The sequence below is a fragment of the Strongylocentrotus purpuratus genome, unplaced genomic scaffold, assembly GCF_000002235.5.
Source record: "Strongylocentrotus purpuratus isolate Spur 01 unplaced genomic scaffold, Spur_5.0 spur5_scaffold_9, whole genome shotgun sequence".
Classification (NCBI taxonomy): Eukaryota; Metazoa; Echinodermata; class Echinoidea; order Camarodonta; family Strongylocentrotidae; genus Strongylocentrotus; species Strongylocentrotus purpuratus.
This window is the reverse complement of record NW_022145615.1, coordinates 19337383-19363106: the sequence shown is the minus strand read 5'-3', so window position 1 is coordinate 19363106 and position 25724 is coordinate 19337383. Positions and strand designations below refer to the sequence as shown.

The 25724-nt window shown below is 37.8% G+C and overlaps 2 protein-coding genes across 2 annotated transcripts; one reads left to right on the top strand and one right to left on the bottom strand.

Moving 5' to 3' along the window:
• Positions 1-1883: 1883 nt before the first annotated feature.
• Positions 1884-6746, bottom strand: LOC582598. Its single transcript, XM_030977185.1, has 2 exons — positions 6544-6746; positions 1884-3526 (listed from the first exon to the last, which is right to left on the bottom strand). Exon 2 carries the CDS (start codon positions 3520-3522, stop codon positions 2218-2220), a length of 1305 nt encoding a protein of 434 aa, XP_030833045.1. The 5' UTR covers positions 3523-3526; positions 6544-6746; the 3' UTR covers positions 1884-2217.
• A 1656-nt stretch (positions 6747-8402) lies between these two features.
• Positions 8403-18104, top strand: LOC582558 (vesicle transport protein USE1). The gene is made up of 7 exons (XM_030976946.1): positions 8403-8642; positions 9550-9599; positions 11200-11278; positions 11985-12146; positions 12782-12822; positions 13448-13607; positions 15192-18104. Exons 1-7 carry the CDS (start codon positions 8544-8546, stop codon positions 15372-15374), a joined length of 774 nt encoding a protein of 257 aa, XP_030832806.1. The 5' UTR covers positions 8403-8543; the 3' UTR covers positions 15375-18104.
• Positions 18105-25724: the final 7620 nt, after the last annotated feature.

Here is a 25724-nt window from a genome sequence, read left to right as displayed (position 1 = left end):
AACTGGGTGTCATCAGCATACAACATGTGGCTTATACCTTTGTGGGCTGCGATGACGTCACTCACAGGACCAGTATATAGAACAAATTCCAAAGGTCCCATTACTGAGCCCTGCGGTACCCCCCAAGTTAGAGGGAATTCATCTGATTTGGCTCCGTTTACGATTACAAGTTGCTTCCGGTTCTCGAGGTATGACTTGAGCCACTTTAGAGCAGATAATAATTTTGACTGTCTCTCAAGTAAGTATATCCCTTGTAGGGCCTGTACACAATGTACACATAAAATAAAAATAAATATACAGATGCACTATTAGGCCAACATATTGAACAAATGAATGAGTAAAAATGAAAAAGTAAGGGTAACCACAATAGCATACAATGATACAGAATTCTTAGTCAGAAAAATTCTCACCATGATCGGCATAGGAGAGCAACACATAGAAGAAACTTTGGAATACAACTATGATGGATCTCGAAAGGATATCATTCTGTGAGATCATTGTAACAAATAGTAAAAGCAGCATTGCACAAAATAATATACATGTTTACTTTGATGTTGAAGCGTAAAGATAAACTTATTTGCCCCTCCAGGTAATGCTATCTCTCTGGTATGGACTGTACTTAAGGGGGTGGCTGTACCAATATTTCCCAAGGATGGATTTGAAGTGATTTACACTTGTTGCTCTGACTGCTGAGTCTGGTAGTGGTAAGGAATTCCAGTTGTTGCAACTTCGCACAGAGAAGGAATTTTGATGAAGCACAGATTTACACTTTGGCTTCCTTACTTTCATACTGTGGCCTCTGGTTCTGGATTCATGGACCAGTTGAAAAAATGTATTGATATCCACCCGGTCAATTCCTGTCATAATCTTAAAGATTTGAATCAGCTCAGCTCTCTGTCTTCGGTAAATGAGTGTCTCTAACCCGAGGGCTTTTAATCTCTCATGTCGTGTGGTAATGGCAAGCAGTCGGGGTAATACAATGATAAATATGACAACTACTGTACATGTACCCTTGTGGATCCTCCACCCCTAATTAAAGAAATAAAATAAATGGTATTTTCTTGCCTTCTTAGGATACAATAAGAGAGATTTATTCCAAGTCACTGGTAGACAGGGTCAAAATCATTCCTCCATAAGCAATAAAATACTCCCCCATTTTAATGACTGGGTGAATATCTGCTTAAGAAAAGACACATTTAGGGGATATTCAGCAATTAACTCTCATACAAATTCAAATATTTTGGATAGCCAGTATGTTCATAAGATAAAAAATCAGATACTTTTTGGCAAGTGGATATAATATCATGACAGGCAAAATACTTTGAAAAAAATAGTTCTAATTGCATCTTTGATAAAAGAAAAAATTTGAAGTATGTTTAGCCAACTCTTGTTGGACATAAAAAAATCCTATTTAAATTGTGAACGAAATAATAATAATAACAATAATATTGGATTCTTATACAGCGCACGTATCGATCTTGCAAGGTCCTCAAGGCGCTCCAACATTACCCGGCTATGCTAGGCTGCCGATTTCGACGCTCACAGCATTTTAAGGAATTCCTTCCTACCGGTACCCATTTAACAGCTGGGTGGATAGTGGCAAGTGTAGATTAATGTCTTGCCAAAGGACATTAGTGCCATGGCGGGGCTCGAACCGCAAACCCTGTGATTTACAGTCCGACGACTTATCCACTAAGCCACAACACCTCTACGTTATAACCGGTTTACCTTGGCCTCAGATACTCACATGCATCTTCCAAGCAACTATAACAATGGTTCAAAACCTGCCATGACTGTTCTACAATTTAATTTAAAGAACAAAAATCGCTCCTTTTTGTTCTTCTTCTGTATTTTTTCTGTACTTTTGGTATTATTTCATTTTGTTTCCAGTTTAAATTAAATATGTACATTCAAATATTCAATAGAACAGAGGAACCTAATTACAGAGAATGCTGTTATAACAGACACTCATTATAACAAATGAACGTGACCGTCCAAATTCTTTGAATTCGGTTATTTTTGAGCCCTTATAAATAATATAAGGTACCAACAAATTGAACAAAATAATATTCTTGGTTCCAAGGAGTTTTTATAACCAAGTTACTTCAACTTCCTCCATACCACATATACATGTATGCGATGTACAAGCTTTTTGCATATGATTTGCTCTAAATTAACTTAAATAAAACATAAAATCAACCGCATGAAAATAACCATCTATTTTTCAATTTCATCAGTCCTTTTGTTTTTCTTGCGTTCGTTCATCTTAAATTTCAGCACGACCAGCTGATGTCTCTCTTTGGAGTAAATGAACGATCCTAGATTAGGCTTGCACCCAACTGCAGTTAGTTCATCATAGCGAGTCCTGATTGAACTCAGACTACGAGAAAAGATTCTAGGAGTTTTAACCATATCCTGCGTTGTGAAGCCTAGCTCAAGAACAAGATCGATGTGAGATTGGATTGTCTCTATACTGGCATGAAGCAACTGCGGGTGCCTGCGGATGAGGTCTCTCAACGTAGTTTTAGTGAGAGACAAATGCTTCAGGAGATATTCCTGCCGTGACTTGAGGAACTCGGTTCCAATACGAATTGAGCTGGGACAGTAACGGATGATCGATATCAAGTCCTCTCCATGAAATCCAGATCCCTTCAAGAACTTCACGTTGTTCTCCAATTCAGAAACCTGTCGGATGAAAAGGGCTGGATCGTTCCTCATGATATAACGGATGACAAGGTTATGGTCTCCTACAAATTTTTCCTCCGTCATGACTTGCTTGAGGTATGAAGCTACCCGCTCCACCCCACCTTGAACCCTGTAGAACATGGATGGAGTGTAGATCAAGGTATAGCAGATGTTCTTGTCCGTGACATCAAGGTACTTCATATACTCGACATTGTCCATGACTGTCTCAGGTGTGCTGAAGAAGCGGGGCGCCCTCTGAAAGATGTTGGCAACCTGACTGTCCGTTAGACCAGTGTTCTTCAGGTACTCTACCAACTCATACACAGACTTTACATCTTTCCTCAGGAATGCAGCTTCCTTGTAGATGATGTTGATGATGTCTGAATTGTCCAGACCAAGGCTCCTGAGGAGGTCGACATGCTGCTGCAGGTGGCCCACATTCTGTTTCAGCACAGTGGGACGAGACTTCTGTAGCCTGTCACAGTCGAGACCAATGCTGGCCAGATACTCCTTGCTTGCTTGATTGGGAATCACACGGCGCTTGCTTGTAACAGTTTCACTGGAGCATGTCCTAACAGAACTCCTGTAGATTCCAGGGCATGTCCATTCAGATGTAATACGAAGGCACGGGTGTGACTCAGTAAGGTTCACCCTCTTCAATTCTGAGATTACTGATGCGATGCAAACACTTCTTACTGGCTGTGCAGTGACATCACTCAGCACTCCACTTGACTCCAAAACAGTGCTCCTATCGTATCTTGGCCGGGAAGCAAGGTTTAACAGAGCTACGGCTGTCCGCCTAAATAATGCAGGAGAGCGATGGAGGACAACATCCATCGTCCTGAAAAGATAAATTGATAACAAATCATTATTTTATAATCAATACTAGTCTCCTGCACTTACGCGTCATGTATCATATTTCATGAGTACCCTGGTACTACTGAGATCATAATGCTATGCCCCAAATACTTGGGCAGCAAGATGGCCAGATTGAATCAATGAAGTTTGATGTTAAAGGTACTGTGAACGCGCCAATAAAGGAAACGTTGCAAACGACTTGTTGAGTTCTTATTTTTCTTTATTCGGTTCTTTGTAACAAGTCATCTTCATTTAGCGATTCAGCAATCCAATTAGCGAATCATCATCTTCAGCAATCAAATTAGCGAATCATCATCAGCAATCCAATTAGCGAATCATCATCAGCAATCCAATTAGCGGTTCACTGTAAACAACAACAAAGTAACAAAGCATTATAAACCTATGCATCATATAAACAGAATTAAATGCATGTAACCCTGTCTACATTACAGTGAATCTTGTAAATACTCTTGACATATAAACGTGATGTTTATATACGAAATAAACTCCAAAAGGAATGTAACTATCCAGCTATACAGTGTATTCATTTATGTCTCTGCTTGATATATATATCTTCATAAATTCCTGTGCTTAGAATGTGCCTGTAATGCACGGTGTTCTACAGATACGGCTTCATAATGCCCCCTTAATTAAGCAATTACAAAGTAGTCTATGTGATTCCAGACCCTATACAACTGACATCAATAATATTCCCTCAGAAACGGTTCTACACACTCCTTATAATGGTAATTAACCTCTTTTAACTCTTACAAGCTGTGCAAGTCACTATAACATATCATACTAATTAAATCATGCACCATCTTAGAGCTTGTTTATATGAATAAACCCCTTTATGCACGACACATACCTGGGTGCAATGCGTTTCATAGCCCCATAGCAACACATAGGCTTCTGTACATAACGTTGCGTTAATCATCCAAAATCAACTCACTATTTGCACATAATTCACAGGAAATGAACAATCGTATGAAACAACTAGTTTCATATATTTGACAGTAAATCAGTTATCTACAGTAATCATGTATCGTAGCTTACCAACTATTTGTTCATCCGGAGCAAAGTCATGAATTCTATGGTAACAAACATCAAGTCTGAATGCCTTTGACTAGGCTTTCTGTTGCACAAATTTTCTTAACGCCGCAGATGGCGCTATACAAGTTTCGCGCCGCTACAGGTACTATGTCCCATTTGCAGGCCAAAAAAATGAAAAAGTTAAATTCCAACTGCATTTGAAAGATAATACTAATTTAGAACTTCCCTAAAAAAGGTGGGGCTTGAAAATGTCTTCAAGTGGGAAAATAACGACTATTAGTTGTCAAATCGACTTTAGGGCTATAGAGCCCAAAAGTAATAGCCTTGATTTTCAGACAATTGTACCGAATGGTCATACGTTTTATGCTGCGCAAAGATTCAATCAGTTTAATCTTGGCCATCACAAGAAGTGGGTTATTGATGGAGACAAATGCTCACGTACCCTTTACAACTCTTTTCAATACCAAAAAAGAAAAAAGCCATTCAGTCACTCAATAGTGTCTGACAGTGAAGTCTAGCAAGTAAACGGGTTTCCTTGCATAATTTGAATATGAGGACACTGCTAACGTTTAAATTTCACAGATACATGTAGGACATACATGACATATTCATAATTCCTGCAAAGTTCTACAGAATTTGACTTTGAGGTTGGCTGCAAAAGGGACATAGTACCTTTAAAGCAACATTTATGCCATAATGAACATTGTTTTTATTTTATTGCTCCCTCGTGGTATTTATAAAATTAATAGTTGATAAATCGCAACCAGGCATTGCACCTGTCCCCCAAAACATTGTTTTTATTTTTTTCTAGCTCACTTCGCTCGATAATGAAATTTTATAAACATAATGGCCGATATTCAGCCACCATGCCTCTTCCCCCTCCCCATGGAAATATGCCCATATATGCCTATGATTTCAATGCTCCCGTGTGAATTTTTATATGGATAAATGCAAAAAACTATGAGAGAATTAAAGCAGTGAACATGAAAGCACGTGTTAGCCCAAAACTTTTAAACAATAAAATAAGTTTATAACAATAAAAAAAAAAATATTACTGGTAATCACAACCCAACCAACCCTGCAATCGCAATTTCAAAGATGTATATAGATCTACTGACATGAATAGACAAGACCTCAAATTGCTTACACAAATTGCCACACATAACTGCATTACTAGACCTAGATTCTACCTCTTCTACTGATACTCAACATTTTTAAACACCACTGTACAACTGATTTCACTAAAAAATGGTACTTTAAAGACAATTGGTGACACCTTAATAGCAGTAAAATAGGATTTTTTTTAACTCACCGATGTTAGAATTGAAAGAATATTTAAAAAATTAAAATCGTGAGTCTACTATCAAACTTGCTTACCGCCATGAGTATTGACCCTTAGCACTGCACTACGTGTTATAGCATTCGAATACATGAATAGTCAATACACTCATAACACACAGACGCACACATCATCATGCCGGTGCCGCTGATCGGCAAATTTGACAGTAGTGACAGTGGACTTTCAATTTGAATTTTTAAATTATTCTTTCTAACATCGGGAAAATGAACAAACTCGTATTATACTGCTATTTAGGTGTCATCAATCGTCACTAAAGTATCGATTTTGAGTGAAATCAGTTGAGTTTGGTACAGTGGTGTTTGAAATGTTGAGAAATGAGAATCAAAGACAATAGCACAGCTTTTAATACACAGCCAGGATAGTAATGCACCTATGCTATGTATGTATGTGTTCGCGATGCCATGGTTGCATGCAGAGTTCACTACACGCCCTTTTCAATATATCGGACTAAAGTTTGTAGATAACAGTAACTCGCGTGTAAATAAAACTTCTTTCCCGGATTAAATTTCTCACAAAACTCAATTTTTTAGTTAATTAAATCCCTCTGTAGGAAATTTTGACAAAATTAGAATAATTGTATTACTTACGAGATCTGGAGGGACAAGCTAATATCACATCAAGTCAGTTTCCACTTATGACCACTAGCGAGCGACATTAGCATCACATTTTTAGAACCCATACAATATATTTTATTACCAATTTGAGTCTCATCTTTTGATGCTACTGTTCTTGGCATGGGCCATTTATATTAAAAACGAGGCAAAAAGGTACAAGAAAAAACACTCAGCAATTTCTCTTTTCTTTCTGAAAATTATAGCTATATCTGCATGATTTTTTTTCTTCTACTAAGGCACTTCCTAAAAAAGTGAAGTTTTACAAAATCAAATGTCAATATGCGACTATGCGTATAGGCCTGGTAATCTGTAATACCGTTTTAATTAGTTTATAAACTCAAAATTGTGTTCCTCCAAACCAGAGGAACCAAACAAAGAAGATGTCAAAGCTATCATTCATATTTCCTTGATAATGTTTTTGACATTGAGCGCTTCAAAGGTCTCTGTATGTGCATGAATGAAACAAATAATAATAAACGTTACTTATAAAGCGCTTACCACCGAAGTCTCTAAGCGATATACACACAAAATAGACTGATATACAATTATATCTTATACAAAACTAAAAATGCAAATAAACTTACAAATTACAATACATATGGAATACACGTCAAAGTGAACAGAGTTGATTAATCATTGAACGCTATTTTGAATAAATGTGTCTTGAGACTAGTTTACAACGAACTTACATCATCAAGTTCAAGTTCAAGTTTTTATTTATCTTCATTGACACACTTATGACATGGATATAACAAGTTGACAGAATATGGCAATAGAAAGATGAGACCTCACGGTTGAAAGCAAGGCTAGGTCCCTCATTTTATGTCCGAAAGTGAACAAATTAACTCAAGAATACTGCATACATTAAAATGTAGGCATACATTAAAATGCTTACAAACTAAACTAACTAAACTAACTGACAACTGAGAAAATATAAACATAAATCAGTATAATAAAATCTACTGACTACTATATAATGGCTATAAACCAAGCAAAGCAGGAAAATACTACGAGCAACAGGACGGAAACACAGACAAAAATTAAACAAGACAGACAAATGAATATATGTGAGAAACTGGGAGTAGAAATATGCTGACCTAGGACCTAGCTATATACCAAAAAATTCCTATTGATCAAAACTAAAATCTATTAGCCTACTTTGTCTAGTTTCTAGAATAGGCCATCCTTGATAATCAAGTGGTCTAGCCATACTACACGCCACATAGACTATAGGCTTATAGGCCTACATGTACGGTATATTTGATATATTTGATATACAGGGAGTAGAGAAAAAGGTAAATATATCTTGGGGAAAAGTGTCATAAAAAAGTATACTATATTGCCAAAAATAACATGTATATTTTGAAATAAATTGCTAGGCCTTTGCTTAACAAAAAAGAGAAGACCTTTTTTTTTTTTTTTTTGGTCTCGAAATTTGAAAATTTGACATTTGGCTCCGTTGGGGGGGGGGGGGGGGTAAGGTCATCTTTTTAGGTCAGCCATGGGAATAATTTTTTATTTAAAAAAAAAAAAAAAAAAAAAAAAAAAAATCCAAAAGGGGGGGGGGGGGTTCAGGGGGGGGGTAATAGGGAGGGGGGTTTACACAAACAAAAATACCAAAGGGGGGTTTACCCCCCCCCTAACCCCCCCCCCCACCCCCCCCCCCCCCCCCCCCCCCCCTGTGTACGCGCCTGGCCCACTCAATCCAGCGTCTAGACTCTTGAGCTAGAGAAACAGCTCTTCTAGTTTAAACATTTTTTAAATTTAGATTTTTGCAGGGGGTATATTTATAAATCGCTAACTTTTAGTTCTTCCGCCACACTTTTTATCTCAACCTAATTTGAATCACAAGAAGTTGGTCGATAATTTCAATCTTTAAGTGTTCACAGAATGTAAACTTGACACTTCGCTGTCCACGTCATCCATTGATTGATTTATTATCTCACCCATAATTGTTCATTTTGATATCAAAGATGCCAGCTTCTCGTGAAGAAGTAAATTTTCAACGCCTTCTAGTAAGGTGTGAAGAGATGGCTGCGGAAAACAGATCAGGAGATTGGCGTCTGGAAAAGGCAAGTCGATTCGTGAATTATACCGGGCGGTATTCCTTGTTCTACGGCCACCGACGGGTCTGACCTGCCGAAGGGTCGGGGTAGCTTGGCAGTCTAGGAATGTTCGGCCAGACAAGGCTTACTGCAGCTGCATCACTTCACCGGCGATGCGAGTCGGGTGAGGGAGGGGGGGGGGGGGGGGGGGGGGGGGGGGGGGGGGGGGGGGGGGGGACTTGCAATTGCGGTGTATAGTCCTCTTAATGCAGTGTTGTACTTTTAGGACATTCACATGGTTTATCTTGGTTCTTTGTAACGTTACAATTTCTGGATTTTGAGACTGTTGTGCGTACCTGTATTCTGTAAAATGTTCAAAAAAATTAAGGAACGTCAATATTCAAGACTTCACACAGTTGTTTATTATCCCCCATGTCCATGACGTGTCCATAACATTTCATGATTGTATAAAATTCTTTCTACAAAATAAAAGGGTCCATAAGGCATAACTATAATACAAAAACCAATAAATGAATGCCAATCCTGATTTTGCGGCTGATAGTTGATCCACTTGCCACTTGGGCTTGGATTTTAAAATAAATGACTGAGAACACAGCATTCTTCCAGAATCTCGGGTAAAGTGGTAAAGTGGTAATGATAACCAATGGTCTAGACATGGCAAGAGTCATCTCTTGGCTTTTTTAACACTACCTCTTACTTGATCTAGTTAGTATGCATACAAATGTGGGGCCATTCATGATTGTCATGGGGGAGAATATCACTATCTTCAAGTTCAACACTCCTCTTATTTATTCTCTATAGGCCTAGTCTTATTATAATAATGTGTAAAGTCAGTCTAACCTTTACTTCAGATTTAGAGTATGCACACTTGTAGACTAATAGTAATACTCCTATATTTTATTTCTCTTCACAGTATGTTTGTGCATTGCAAGATAAGCTGGCAGACTTGAAGAAATCTCAAGTGTAAGTACTGTATGCATGTATAGCATTATTTGTATACCCCCCCCCCCCTCAAAAAAAAGAAGCTTTTCATCCCAATTTTCAGAAAGAGAATTTAAAGTGTAAAATAATAATATATTTGCATCTTGTTATTTCTTTTCTAGAACTGTAATGACTGACAGCCATTGTTGATGAATTTTAAGTATGGTTTATATCATGTGAATTAATGGAACAAAAGTGATCATCGTTGTAGAAAATGATTAGCAAGGGGACCAAATTATGATATTGGATTTAAAGTAGATATTCATTGATTTTAAAAACTAACTTTATTTTCATTATTGCAAAGTTGAAACTTTGATTCGACAAGGTTATCAAAATTCAATGCTTGGAAACATTCGAAGTAACGATTATTATAAATTACAAAACGCTTAAATACAGCCCCAGCATAGCACCTAAAGAGCTCTCCGAATGCTGCTGAGATGTGTGAGATCACAGTATGGACATGATTTGCACAAGCAGACGATGTCCCATGACATCTCACACATTTTCAGTGCCTGTGTATATCTATTCTAGTGTCTATCTAGACTGTATAGTCTATTGCCTCACTCTAAACCCGCGCATGGTTTTATTTTGATGACAAATGCAGCGATACAAAAATAAAGGAATATGTCGCTTGTACACAAAATAAGACGCCATTGTATATTCAGCTGCACACACCGCGGTATGTTTAGTGTTTCAAGAGGGAACAAATGCCATCCTTAATATCATTCCTGGGGTTTTTCAATTTTAAAGTCTGGTTTCTTTGATTGTTAATTTACCCCTATCCTGTGTATTTAAAAGCAAAAGATTTTAGTTATCAGAATCGGGTCATATCCCCTTTTGAATGGTCCGACATGCCATTACATTTATATACACTAAACTCATTATAATTTGACAAATAATAGCTTTGCAATTATGTTCATTCTTTATGGGATGTCGTCTGCTTGGGCAGTATTGGTCCATATAGTGACGTCATTAAAACATTGTTATTTTCTGGCGAATCTCTTGTATATTCCAGCTGCTATGGAGGTGGTTGTATTTGTATTTTTATAAATCACCCAATATGTAGTTGACCTAAAACTTGTACCAGTTTCTAGTGATACATTAGTTGACATATTTGAGATTTTCCTTGAATTCCACCTTTAAGAGACATATAGTAAGAACTTATTCTTATCTCCTATTCTGATTGTACAAGAATTTTTTCCAGTTAGAATTTGTTAAAACTGTTTTGTGGAGGCTGCATAGCTGAACAGGCATTTAATGTTATACACCACCATTTAGACTTCTCCTTTTTCCCAGCTATATGAGTTATCAAAAAACATGATAGTATAGTCAGCTCTAAACTCCCAATTGTTTTTCCTCTGTCTAAAGCTAGGGTAATAAAGTCCAAAGCTCTTTGGAAGCGCATAGAGATGTTATTTCATAATGTATTATGCGCAATACAAGAACTGAACTATTATTATTATTATTATTATGCTTGTTTCTCAGCTTGTATGCTTTTCATAAATTTACCATATAACTAAAGACTCTTGCACCCTTTTACGACATACCAAAGCAGATTCATTTCTCTTTCAATGTTCTACAGGAAACCAGCTGCAGAACTAATGCAGAATTACAACAAGAAGGTGGACTTTTTGAAAGAAGTCATCCAAATGGAAAAGCTGGTAAGAAACTTCCTATTCCCTGCTGTTTAAAAAGAAGGCTACATTTTGGACTGAGGACAAAATAATTTAAGCTTTTTCTTTTTTAATTCCATGTGCAAGAATATCTTATTTAGCAATATTCCTCATCAATTAAGTTCTCTCCTTTATAAACAAAAAGTTGTAAAACGGGATGCTATTGAGTGCCAATTTTTTTTTATTCTGATGTTGGCCTCCCCATATTCTGTTCCAGTGCTTCTTTCCATCATTTGTGACTTTCAGCAAGATTTGGTTGATTTGTTTTTAATATGATACATCCCAAACCTCATATTGGATTGTTTTCAAGTTTCAACCACTTCCTAACCAGCCATTCATGATAACTTCCAGACAGTCCTTTTCACAGTAAAAAATCCCATAACCATTATGTATCATCTCTTAATAGATTTGTAGCTAAATGTTGATACATAATGAATTTGTAAGAAATCCTGTGTCTCCATAAATTTTTGATTTTTGCACAGGCTTGTAATGGTATGAAGCACAACAATTAAAAGAAACATACAGTAACTTTGAACTATAAGCAGTATCAGTATTGGGTATAGAATGTGCAATGTCCTGAATAATGAATGGTTAACGGCATGGCGGGCCACATGTGGCATCATAATCAAACCTAGCTGAGCTTATTCTAAATTTCTTGTTCTTTGGGTGCAATCTCCTACTTTCCAAATGACAGCCATCGGCCAGTGAGAAAGCAATGAAAACCCAGCTGCTAGCTCCAGCTAAGGCATCTGGCATCCAACATCCCAACTCTCCCTCCGTAAAGAGATCCAAGGACCTTCATCAACAGCTCTCAGCCAGATATGCCAATGAGATGAGGAAAGAGCTGCTCGGAGATGTGAGTATCTACAGTGGACAGTGTAGGTCTATAAATTGTCATTTGGTCAACAACTATTGTGTCTACTATTTGATTGGTCTATACCCATTTGGTTGACACCCGACCTGTCTACTAACCATAAGGTCTAATAATCATGTAATCATAACTAATAATAATCATCAAATGATTATCAGACTTTAGGGATAGTAGACAAAATGGGCATTAGACAAACTGGTTGCTAGACTAAATGCAAAATAGACCAAATGGGCAGTTGACGGGTTGGGTGTATACTGTAGACCATATGGGAATAGACCAATTTGTAGACTAAACAGCAATTTACCACTGTCAACCATATTCATTACCATTTACTTATAAATAGCTACAATGGAATCCCATCTATACTCCCAAGTGATCTAATATTTAGGTTGATAGATAAGTTATTGATATGTGCTTGTGCGATGTTGATTCTCATTTATGCAATAAGTTCAAGACTTGATCTTAAAGAAAATATTGGCCATGAAATTCAAAGGTTTTTGATTGACAGTTTACCTGTATGTGTCAAAATGACTTAACAACTAAACAACAAGCTGCAATATATGAAACAAACTTTGCAACAATTTTGAAACTCAAATTTTTTTGTTTCACTTTTGCTACAGAATGACAGTTTTTCAAGTCCAAATGGTGTAAGACAAAGAAGGTAAGCATGGAACTACTATCTATAACATATGGCCTTGCCTATTTTTGTTTTGTTTTTGTGGGAAATCAAATGTTGAATTAAGATTAATTTCTATTTCCTTGAATGTGAGTGTGTGACCATAACTTTCAGAAGGGCATTTATAAATCTTGGCAAATAACAGATGTGTATTCTAAGAAAAAAATGCATTTCAAATTGTTTAATTTTTTTGGACAACATCTGTGCAGCACAGTTAGTTTTGTACATTTATAATCTAAATTATGAACAGTGATATTATAACTTAAGCAATAAATCCTTAAAAGCTCATAAATTATGCCCGAATTCATAAAGGATGTTTAAATTTAACCCATGTTTTAAAATTAGCTCAAATTAAACGTACCTTATATTGGACCTCTGACTGTGTCATGCTTATTTTCCCTCATTTTAAAACCATGGGTTATGTAATTGAAGATTTAAACCATGGGTTAAATTTAAACCTTCTTTGTGAATTCAGGCTATTGTGTTTGAACCCCTCTGCTGGACACAGAATGATAAACACTGACTGCCTCATGTGAAAAGGCTCTTTGCAAATCCATTCATCATTATGAATCTTGTCACTGTTTCTAATTATTTGTCTATTTGTTCACAGGGGAGATGGAGGAAGTAATGATGCCGCAGAAGACCTGGATGAAGTCCTTAAACACCATCACAACATCCAAGAGAAGCTTGCAGAGGAGATGCTCTCACTGACGAGAAACCTCAAACACAACTCCATGGTTGCTGGTAGCATTGTAAAAGAGGATAACAGAGTAAGTGGAACACGCATAACGTTGATGTCAGGATTGGTACAACTTCAGTTCAGGTTTAAAGCCCATCTGCACTAGACCTCCCTGCAAGGTCACTGACAGGTGGTTATCAAATCAAATCAAATCAGCTCTCAATTAACATAAGAGAAAGAGGATCATAGGGGACCAACAGGCACAGATTAGGCATTGTTTGCTATATAGAGGGCACAAGTAGTGCAGTGGGGCTTTAAAGAGAGATGGTAACTGGTATCCATGTGCAGTATGTCATAATTCGCTGACACCACCAGACTTGATGGAAATATAATTAATGGTTGTTCAAGTCTTGCACATAGCAAACTGGTAGTCCCGTCAAGAAATACCCCCACCCCGCTGTCTCTCGGAGAGTCTTTAGTTGAGGGAAATTTAAGGTGCTGACTCTTCCATAGGTGGAAAATGCAGAGCATTACATAAGGCCTGTTGGTCACAATCTGACGGCTAATCCTGGTGATTGACAACACCTGTTATTGGGTAAACTAAAACATCCACATGATTTTGAATTCCCCATGAGAGCCCACTACTATGCGGCTCATAGTCCTGACAGGTAGTCCACCAGTTTATTGCTAGTTGGATAGATATTTCTGTTTGAATCCCCCCAAAAAAGCATATTTTCTTTTGGTAAAATGTTAAAAAACTAGTTCTGAACAACACAGGCATTCCAGAATATAATTATAGATAATTATAAAAAATATAGATATAAGTGGACTATATCTATGCTGACAAAGGTGTATCAACATTTTGGAACATAATCAAATCTAGTAATTGGATAATTCAACATTTGCTGCTCAAAAATTATGCTCCAGGCTTCATTTGTCATAATGGTAGGGTTTGGTTTGCAATTGGATGTCGTGGTAGGTCTAGGGTTAGGTGTAGTGTTTGGTCCAGGGTTGAAGTAAATAGGAAATTCACCACAGAGCAATTTTTTGCAACAGCCATGTGCCATAAAACCATACTTTGATGTCTCTGTTCTTTAAAGGGATTTTGTAACATTGTTCAGATGAGAGAAAATGGTGCTAAGGTAGTAACTTCAATGCTAGATATACAATTATAGATAATCTGAAAGTTTGAGTAATAACAGACCATTGTTAATGATAACAATTTGGGAAAAACTGATCTGATCGATTCCTCAATTCTCCAAACAATGTTATTAGAATTTAATTAAACATTTTAGGTGAATGTAAATCGTCACAAAGCAATGAATTGGCTCTATATACCATTATAAACATCTAAGTGTTGAGAGCTCTATATACCATTATAAACATCTAAGTGTTGAAAGATTTTTAAAAGCCTGTTTTATGGGACAATTTACTGTTAGAGGGTGTCGCACAGTAACACTTCCAAGAAAACAATAAATATCTTTGTGGTTTGTGAATTTTTCAGGACTTGTACATGTACATGTAATAGGGTTAGTACAGTAGAAGGAATATAATGAGTAACATTTCATACAAAAATTACGCAGTCTTTTCATCAACCTTCAACAATGTTACCGATTCACTTTAACCAGCACTGCCTACCTATTACAATTCTCTTCCTTCGTTCTCTTCTTAACAGAGGTTGGAGGAGTCGAACAGGATGGCATCCTCCAACTACGCCAAGTTGAAGACGGAGAGCGAGAGACTAGAGGTCCACGCCAACAAGACCTGTAACTGGTGGGTCTGGGGTCCAGTCATCTGCGTCACCATCATCTTCCTTTGGATGATCTTCTTAATACGACTCTTCCCTTCGAAGGCTTGAACCGAGCTGAAGGATCTGGCTCTAGAGGACTCTTAACTCTTTGCTTGCATTGGTCAAGTAGTGGAACAGCTAGTGGAGCGCCACCGTCAACGTTGGCCACTCATACAATTTGTATGGTTATGGTATGTGGACTCCAAACTACTTTCCTGTCTAGGGTTTCTATCTACAAGGAATAAGATGCTTGTTCAGAGCTTAATCCTAAAATCAGAGGGCTTTAATCCCTTGCTTGCATTGGTCAACTAATGAAACAACCAGTGGACTGCCACAGTCAACATTTTTGTCACTTGTACAAGGTGTATGGAAGGTGTACTCAAAATGTTGTTGCGTAGGGTTTCAATCCAACAAATGAAAAGTTAATTTTGGCACTAGTTCTTCTGCTGAGAAGTCAATGACTGTACTGGTTTTGGAGAGCTCCTGTGATTGGACAGTTGGACACCGGATATACAAGAATCTACCGTAATGGAAGTACACTCAAGTTTATGAGCTGGTCCTGAACATTAATCATGTGTGTCGTGAATGTGGATGATATTGACCGTAATGCTCGAGAGAAGACATAAGACCAGGGTAGCGTTTCATGAGACAGTCCTAAGAACAAGTTCGCCGACAACTCATTGAAATGCATGTATTAAATTTAACACGTGTTACAATGGGATGCCGGTGAACTTGTACCTAGGACGGTTTCATGAAATAATGCCCTGGCCTGATGTATTATCAATTTGAATCTAGCCAATTTGGCAAATCACTGACATGGGTTGTAAGGCCTGTAAGTTACCATCTTTTTACTCATTGAAAAAATTTCATGCTGGAGCTTAATTTATGTGGGTTGTCTGATAATGGAAGGAAGGGATGGAGATTGGTGTTACTGTTAGTTTATGGCTACACCATTCAGGACCATTCTACACAACAAGCCAAAGGAATTCTACCCTAGTCTCTCACTCCAGCCATTAAACAGGTTCTGTAACTTAACCTTGATGTTGAAGTATGGTTGAGTTGGTTGAATTGTAAAAGCATGGCGATATATTTTTGCCAAAAAACAGGGTTTGTTTTATTATGTGGTATCCGAAATTCAAAAGATTTAAACATTTAATATTGTGGGAATGACAGTAAAGTTAGGGGAGATAAATCATATTCATTTCAATATTCAATGATGATTACACTTAAAGCAAGTAATTAAAATACAAAATGAATTGGGGGAGAAGGTAATGTAATATGATGGTCTCTTGCAGAAGGATAGAGTGTTCAATTAACATCTGAATTATTCATACCCCTTGTAAATTTGATGTTTGGGGGCCTTTTTTTGTAACTCTAGAATGAAAGGTGGATTGGTTAATTAAGAAAGCATTTGCTGAATACTTGTAGATGTCAGCTTTAATGTGTCACATTCTCAAGAAACAGATCGGGACTAACCAATTTTTATTCACATAATTGAAAATTACAAAATTTGATGAGAGTAATGGGGTATGAATACTTTAGTTGTAAACTATTACTCTTATCAAAGTGGCATCTTCTGTTGTAGAGATTAAGAATGATTAGTATTCAGGACATCTCTGTGTCTTCTACTGCCTTACAAGTAACTATTAATAATACTTATTCACTAGATCAATTTTATAGTGCTGATGAATGTCAGTCTGATCTTCTTCATGTGGACAACATTAAGTGCAATTTGTCTTTATTTTAGGTGGGTTCAGTTGCCTAAAGTGAAATTTGGTGCTAAAAGAATCCAAACGGTATCTGTGGTGATTGTAATCAAATTTATCCCCAATTCTAAAGGTCTAAATAACTGTCAGTCTACCAAAGCAATATTTTTGTTCTGGTATGCCTTTCCTATGTTTTTGATGATTTACCTCAGTTTTTCATACATACAGGTCTAAATTTTGTGTTGCAGACGAGGGGGGTGTTTCACAAAGACTAAGATCGACTTTAAGTTGAACTTAACTATGGCAGGCCATTCATACCAGTGGTTGCTCTCACGATTGGTCTTTCAATTATGATCTTTAAAACATTTTTTCCTTCAAGAATGAATTATCAAAAAATGTGAATTCTTTAGATTTGTGACCATGATTTGTACATCTTTTGAGAGACCAATACCAGTAAATGGTGACAGAAAATTGTGGCATTAATGGCCTGCCATAGTTAAGTCCAACTTAAAGTCGATCTTATTTTTTGTGAAACACCCCCCTAGGCAACATCAACTCTGACCCATTTTAAATTGCTCAACAGTCTGCCTGATTATCCTGGGAACTCAACACGTAATTTTGTTAGTCCTGTATTGAAATTGATTTCTTGCCATGACATTAGTATTATCAATTTGACCCCTAGATAATTGAGACAAACTTTTTGTGAGGAAGTGTTGACTTTTTTAAATTTTGACTTATTTTTATTAAAGTATTATAATTTGTCTTCCCCTGTTAGCATTGGATCATTGTAATTTGATACAATTACAAGAAACCTTCTGTATACAACCGGATATACACATTTGCTTCAAGACCAATTAATCAATCTATTTGTTTGACTGATTCATTTACAAAAAAATTTCATTTTCTTTACAATTTTAATAGATGAGGAAATTCTAATTGTCAACCTTGACAAATGCATGTTAACAAGACATCACAAAATTGCGATGGGATTGACTAAATGAAAATGAAATATAAATGAGTGCATGTTGGTACTGTGACTGTTGTACTGTATATTTATGTGAATAAAGAGTATATTTAAATCATGAATCTGAAATCCTTCGTCCAAGATATGTGCTCTGTTATTGATTATTCAAAGTTAAAATAAAACATGGCCATTATTGGTGGACAGGTGATCTGTTTTATCTACACGTACCAAGATACTTTGCCATTTTGCCCTATGCCCAATTCTCTTGGCCCACATATGCACTTCGATGGATTTTTAAAATATCTATCCCTCCAAACCCTAGTATTACATGGGAATTAAATTAAAAGTTAATTCTTCTATTCATATTTCATAGAATTGGGAGTCTCTTCTAATTCTTCTGTCTCTCCTTCATTAATGTGCATTTTTAAGTGACTTAATAGGGCTCCACACTACATTTTTGGGTAGCATTATTTGGCTATGCTTGCAATAGGTCACTGTGAACATTTCTAAACAAATTGGGGGGAGGGGGACTGCAATTTCGGGGCCTTACCTTAGAGTTATGTGTGAGTCTTGTGTTGCTGTCATGTTATAGTTGATTGTTCATTCTAAAATTTATTTCAAGTCGTGTAAGTTGTTGAAAAGTAGGCTGTGTTGAAAAAAATGTTCTAGTCCCAAGATCCTATAATCTGTATTATACAATGGGTAATTTGTGCATGCTTACTTGATCGAATCGTGGAGTTACTAGCTGGTAACTCTATGATCGAATGCATGATTTCTCAGAACACATGTGATAATACATTAGAACATTCTAGTCATCTTTCATCACTGAGCCAGGGGTATATCAATCATCCAGAGATTTCATGTCCGTGGGTGTTCTTTCTCCTAATTAAGCCATCTTGTGTTGAAACTTAAAGTGGGGAATATATTTTTGGTTATTTTTACCAATAACAAAAAAAAATTCCAGTCGAAAGAGAGAGAGAGGGGAAGGGATGATGGAGAGAGAGAGAGAGAGAGAGAGAGAGAGAGAGGGAGAGAGAAAGATTACCATTACCATCATATGCAAGGGGCCCTTTCGCCAATAAACAAGGATGGGAGGGGAATGTGTGTGTGTGGTGGGGGGGGGGGGGGGCTGATGTGGGAGGCGGCCCCATGTTTTGGTTGCTCATGCCTCTGCATTGTAAGGTATTAATGGACTACCAATCATATACTGGGGCTCGGCAAAGGCACAGGAGTGAACAAAACACGTTAAACATTTTTTTCAAACTATATGTCTTAACTAACTATTTCTTGGGTGTAGGCTACACTGCGTTCTAAAGAATGAAGATTTTTTTATTTTCTATTGTAAGAAACTCTTCATGAACCTTTGTCGTGGCCTTGTTTGCCTCGAATCCTTGGGGAATAAAACCCTACGTGTACTAACTATTCAGATTGTATGCACATGAATGGATCCCGAGAGAGAGACCAAGGTTTTTCAAAGTAAAACACTCTATTTGTCTGCTAAGATTCATGAATCCGATCACTTTCTAATGGTTCGCAGGCATTTGAAACACTCTTGCCTTGATAAATTAGTGGTTAGTTCGTATAAATGCACAAAATTTGATTTCCACAAGAAGTGAACTTGGTCAAATTTTGGTTTTGATTTCGAGAACATTGATGGCGCTATTCAATCCCGTCGATTAGGGTACCTACATAATGCTGCACTCTATATTGGATCATCTGGACGGCTTTACAGATGCTTGGTATGAAGATTTTAATAGATCTAAGATCTGTCGGGTCTATATTTACCAGTTGTCGGTTCATATCACATTTTGGAGTCATCGGGAAGTAGATCGTGATTATGCATTCAATCATATCACGAATGCTCGATTTCAACCCACCTTCATGTTCGCCGCACTTTGGATAGGCATCCCTGGAGATTAACAATCCCAGCAGTTGCATTTACTTGTTAACATTGGCGTAGCCATACCGGGGGAGGAGAGCTGGGGGAGAGGGGGGGGGGGGGGGGGCGAGCCATTGGATAAGCCCCCAATCGAGAGGCGGAAGGGTTTGGGGAAGGGGACGCAAGAGCGAAAATGAAAAGGAATGGGGAACGATAAGGCCCCCTTTTCACCCTCCATATTAAATCTAGATCACATTTCTCCACCGATCGAGTAGGACCGGTGCCACCCCCCCCCCCCCCCCCCACACACACACACATCCTCGATTACAGTTTCCCCACAGTGACTAAACCCATGCACATTACGTATGTCATTGCTAATTCGTGTGCACTTTTAGCTTATAACAGTTTTGATGAAAACAAGAAAATGAAGTTCACAAAAGAAGTAAACAAATTTATCCGGGTAAGATCATCATAAAAGATCGAGAGCGCAATAAACATAATTGATATTCTTGTTATGAGTATTAATGGAAGTTTATAATTTTATACGCGATCATTCGCATCGAGGCACTTCACAAAGACGTATGCGTTAAATACGATTACATTACGAAAATGGCTTTTTAGCGAATGGAGTGCATTTCCTAGGGTGTAGCCTCAACTCCCTTCCGCCCTCGTCATCCACTCTTGCCTGATGCCTCTCTGCATGTATGGTCCTGGTGTTTACCGTTCACCTGTCGATGATTTCATACACCTGCCCAGCACCGTCTGGTGGAGGTAAATCCTCATTTGTCACGTGACCTGGTCTTGACTCACCCCCTCCCATCTCTTTATCTGCCAAGGGTTGACCCGGAACTCTAATTCCTGACATTCGGTGGTGAATCGTATCAGCAAGACGCTGAATAGACTTGTTTACCTCTGTTTTTCAATTTATGCATATTTCTCTTCCGAACCCTTGGTAACTAATTATTCGATTTACCTGCCATGCAGAATATGAACTTCGCTTTGCATATTCGTTGGTGCTATGTACGGCAAGTTTCTGAACAGCGTTTCAGACGTCAAGAGAGACTTTAGTTAAAAAGATATGCATACAATTAGTAAACAGGTATAGGATGGGGAACTTGGGCAACTGAGTACCGAATTCCAAACAACAAATGAACCTGCGCATGAGGTTTGCCGCGAATTCGTTCAAGCAACGGGCTGGAGCAAGGCAAATTTATTGTTTGGCTCTGGTGCGATCCTAGCACAAATTTGTTTGAAACCAGCAACCTTTGAGCTTGACAACTAGGTACTCTTTATCGACCATCCCTCCCAGTCAGTTTTGTTTCTTTTTCGTCATACAACGCAATTCGGTCTAAAGATTGAAAGAGTATGCATTTCATTATCCTAAAAAGAAGTATTAGTTTTAAATCAATTTACTAGTATGCCTCACTTCACCTTATTAGCCTCTATCATGACATTATCATCAACAAGATATACTGCATAATAACATTTGACATAAACAGCTTCAAAAATTATACAGCGCTCATATCCATCACACAGTGACGTTCATTGCGCTTAGCCAAAGTATTTATAATGAGACATTAATTTACAAGTGGGTACAGAGTAGCAAAAGTAGATTATTGTATTGCAAAAGGACGTTAATGTCGGGCTTGGATTCGAACCCAGAATTCATTTTCTATAGTCCGGTGACTTATCAACTATACCACAATACCTCTACAAATTTAAGGAAAGTGGGCGGGGAAATGTATTTTTTGTGGATATCTTTTCGTTCTGTTGTTGTTCATCCAGTTTTGAAATATTGAGTGCTGTATCAGCGGCCATGATTACTTTTGGAAGCTGTTTGTGTCTCTAAACAGGGCAAATCCAAAACACATTTAAAAACTGCTGACGTGATTGAATACCTAGAGCACACTAAATGACAGGGATAAGAAAATATGCCATAATTGCACTTGCTAAAAACACGATTCATCAATCAAATTTAGAGAGATTTGTAAAGTAAGATGTAAAAAATTGTATAATTTGTTTTATTAACTGGTTGACCTCTCCAACATGTCTCAGCCTGGAGTCACGGAATGAGTTCACAAGATCCCGAATAATTCGATCTCTCTCGTTACCGGGATTAGGTTAATCCTAATTCGAATTCCAAATCACGATTCTGTCAATCAAGCGGGGTTGACCAATTGGCGTGGGGCTTTGGGAAGATGGACATCTGTGGTGGTCTGGTTGTCACATGTAAATGTCCTGGTGACAGGCAAATGGACAGACAGATGTAAGACAGAGAGAGAGAGAAATAGAAAGTTAGAGATATACAGTAAATATATATACAGAGAGAGAGAGAGAGAATGAAGGAGGGGGGGGGGGGGGGGGGAGACGTACAGTCGATGGGGAGGAAAGATGGATAGCTACGTGGCGAATATATAGATATAAATAAATGGGTGAGAGAGATAGAGAGAGAGAAGAAAGAGAGAGAGAGAGAGAGAGAGAGAGAGAGAGAGAGAGAGGAGAGAGAGAGAGAGAGAGAGAGGGGGGGGGGGAATCGAACTTTGGTCAAGGTGGGGGTGGTAAAAGAAGTATCCCCCCTAAATTATGAGCAAAAATGGCTGTGTCATTTGAAAGATAATTTACTTGTGGAGAAGAAGACTATATAATTTATGGAATATTAGTCACAAGAGTTAGTTATGATGAATAAAAAATATCATATTAACTGATTTTCATTTTTTTTTTGTCAATGCAGCTGCATTCTTGCAGACTTGGTAATGACCGAGCATTCATCAAACTTCACCACGACACTTTGGTGCTCTCTAGAGAGCACCCCACAATTCCCGTGGTGATTCTTAAAGACTTCCGGTCGTGTGAGGCGGTGCAAAAACAATTTATTCACTTGATTCAAAGCGTATGTTACGAAAATGATGAAACGCGATGCCATTTATACTTCCTGTATCAAGCCCCAACCACAATAGTCGTAAAAAATATCTCATACCGTCTCTAGATAATATCGAAATCCTCCGATAATACTTGTCGTCTGATTGAATAATTCTAGCCGTATATTTGTCATTTTTTGTTGCCAATGGTCATGCATGGATACTTGCTTGGCATGTATTGTGTGGTTACAGAAATCCCTATAGGTATGATTTCGCACGAAGTGTTATTGTTTTGGGTGATGATAATGGGTTAATAATGCCGACCAAGAAGACATTTTGATCACAGATGACCAAGGAATAGTAAGCCTACGTTACCATATGGCTCAGATACCTTCCTCCCAAACTGCTACAATATGAAATTGAATTGGCATGCGCAGTTTTATAAAACAAGTAATATATCAGAAATAATTAGAAAAAACTATTTCATTATGAAAGACAGAATCTTACATGGTGGATGGGGGGGGGGGGGGGGGGGGGAGGGGGCTGTGTAAATTATGTAGACGGGGTGCGCCGCTGGACAGAGTGTCTTTTTTGCGAGGAAATTTCGACATTCTACTTAGTCTTAGGTTCTCCTAAACTAACATTAAAGGGAACTAATGAAACAGGGTTTTTCTCTTCTCCCATTTATCAATTATTTCCCCCTTCCTCCTTCTCGTCGTCTATAATAATCGTCAACATTCCCATAACCATGATCAGCATTATCATAATCATTGGTAATGATCATCATCGTCACCAATCGTTAACCCACAGCTTCATCAATCCTTATCAGGTTGTATTCATCACGTGATAAATTTATTCACTTCCTCCGGTCCTCGATGAGGCAATAATGACGTTTTCTTGACTCTCTACATAATATATACATATCTATTTTCGCTTTTGTTTTTATTTTCATGAGTTCAACTCACTTCTTCTGATTAATTGATTCCATTTGTCATTGAGGCAAGACGACGAAAGGACTGACATTGCACGCAATGGTAGTTTATACCTTGCAACAGTTTTGTCTTGGCGGGTTTTTGGACGTTGACCGCACCGACAGGTTTTTGTCAGACCGTGACCACTCCACCCTCAGAATGGAAGATTCCCCATCACAAAGATGAAGAATACCATTCCCTGCAGACATCGAATATTTTTGCTGAGTAATAAAAGCTGAAGTTATGCAGGATGAAGATGACGGAGAAAGTGGTAGAAACAATAAAGAGAAAGAGAGAGAGAAAGGAAGAAAAAAAAAATACTGCCAGAGGGAGAGGGAGGGAGGAGAGAGAGAGAGAGAGAGAGAGAGAGAGAGAGAGAGAGAGAGAGAGAGAGAGAGAGAGAGAGGAGAGAGCGAGAGAGAGAGAGAGAGCGAGAGGGAGAGAGAGAGGAGAGGAGAGTAAGAGAGAGAGGGAGGGATAAAGAGAGAGAGAGAGAGAGAGAGAGCGAGAGAGAGAGAGAGAGGGGGGATAGAGAGAGAGAGAGAGAGAAGGGAAGGCGAGGCATACAAGAGTCAAAATGATAGAGAGAAAAAGCAGGTATGAAAATTGGAGAGAAACCATTGAATGAAGCAAAAATTGTAATGTGCTTCATTATCATTTCATCAAACACTTTATGAAAAGAAAAAAAAGAAAAAAGAAAAGGAGATTTAAAACACTGAAACATCACTGGAATGATCGAGAAGCCGTATAAGAAACGTAGTAACTGATGAAGCTACCCGTGTGCCGACATTAAAATCGAACGCGCTGAAAATCAGGTAAACACTTTGAAGAAAATACCACAGCCACGAAACCGTCGAATTCGTCCATACGTTGCCTAACCTGAAGTGTGAATGATTGGAAGTATTCCATGTTTTTATAATTAGCTATAACGTTTTTCGAAACATCATGCTACATGGATTGGGTATCTATGCCTCAGATTCTAAACAAAATCCTATTTTAAGCTCATGCTGCAATCATAACTATCAACTTATATGTCAGTCAGTATTCCCATAACTTTTACAAGCCGATATCGCCTGCCTGATTATCAAGATATTTATGATTCGAATTCGAAATTTCAAAAACCGTTTTCCCAACGCATTTTATATCATTACAGTTTATTGGGCAAAATGAGTAAAGTAAAACCAGTCACTCAAAGATTTTTTACTTTTTTGAGGCACTTCATGATCATTTTGAAGCGCAATTTTGTTAGGGCTTCTAAATTACACCATCACAGACACTGGTAACACGTAAGGCCATGCATCTTAGATGTGTACAACAGGAAACATTGTTAAACAGTGCCTTTAAAGATTCCTTTAGGTGGTATTAAGAACAGGTGGATTGTGAATTCGAGGTGAAGCAAGATGACAGAACAAAAAATACGTAGAAGGTTAGTTTCAATGTCTGCTGAAGATTATAATCATGACCCAGAGCTTCCCGTCATGGGTGACGCCCCTCCCTAAAAGGAAGAAAATAAATGGAAGATATCACTATTCTTTTATTCGTCTTAGTCAAAGTAAAGGGTCACCTTGATGGATACGATGGAGATATTAACTGGAACCTAATAGTCCCTTCAAAGCGCAGAAACACTACAAATTTTCTTCTGCGCCTTCCTGTAAGGTGGTGTAGGGGGCGTGTAATGTGCCATTGGTGATTCTCAGCAATATTAAACGAACGAATATTTTTTTAATTTTTCCCATAAACAAAGACTCCTTGGATATTCTGTTATAAATCCTTGATTACAATACCTCGTTTAAATTGTTCTTCACCCACGATTCCATTTCAAGAAAGGGGAAAAACGCCATTTGTTTGATCGTGAGAGATATACGATGTGGAATTTCCTTTTATGGTATTGCAAGCACGTTTTTTAAATTTAAGAAACGGGTATGTCTATGATAAATGGGTAATAGCAGAATATATTGCCATCGCATTAACCCAAACGTCAAGGACATTATACTTCAAAGGGCCCCATTTCTGTAACAATCGATGGAACTATATAACAATT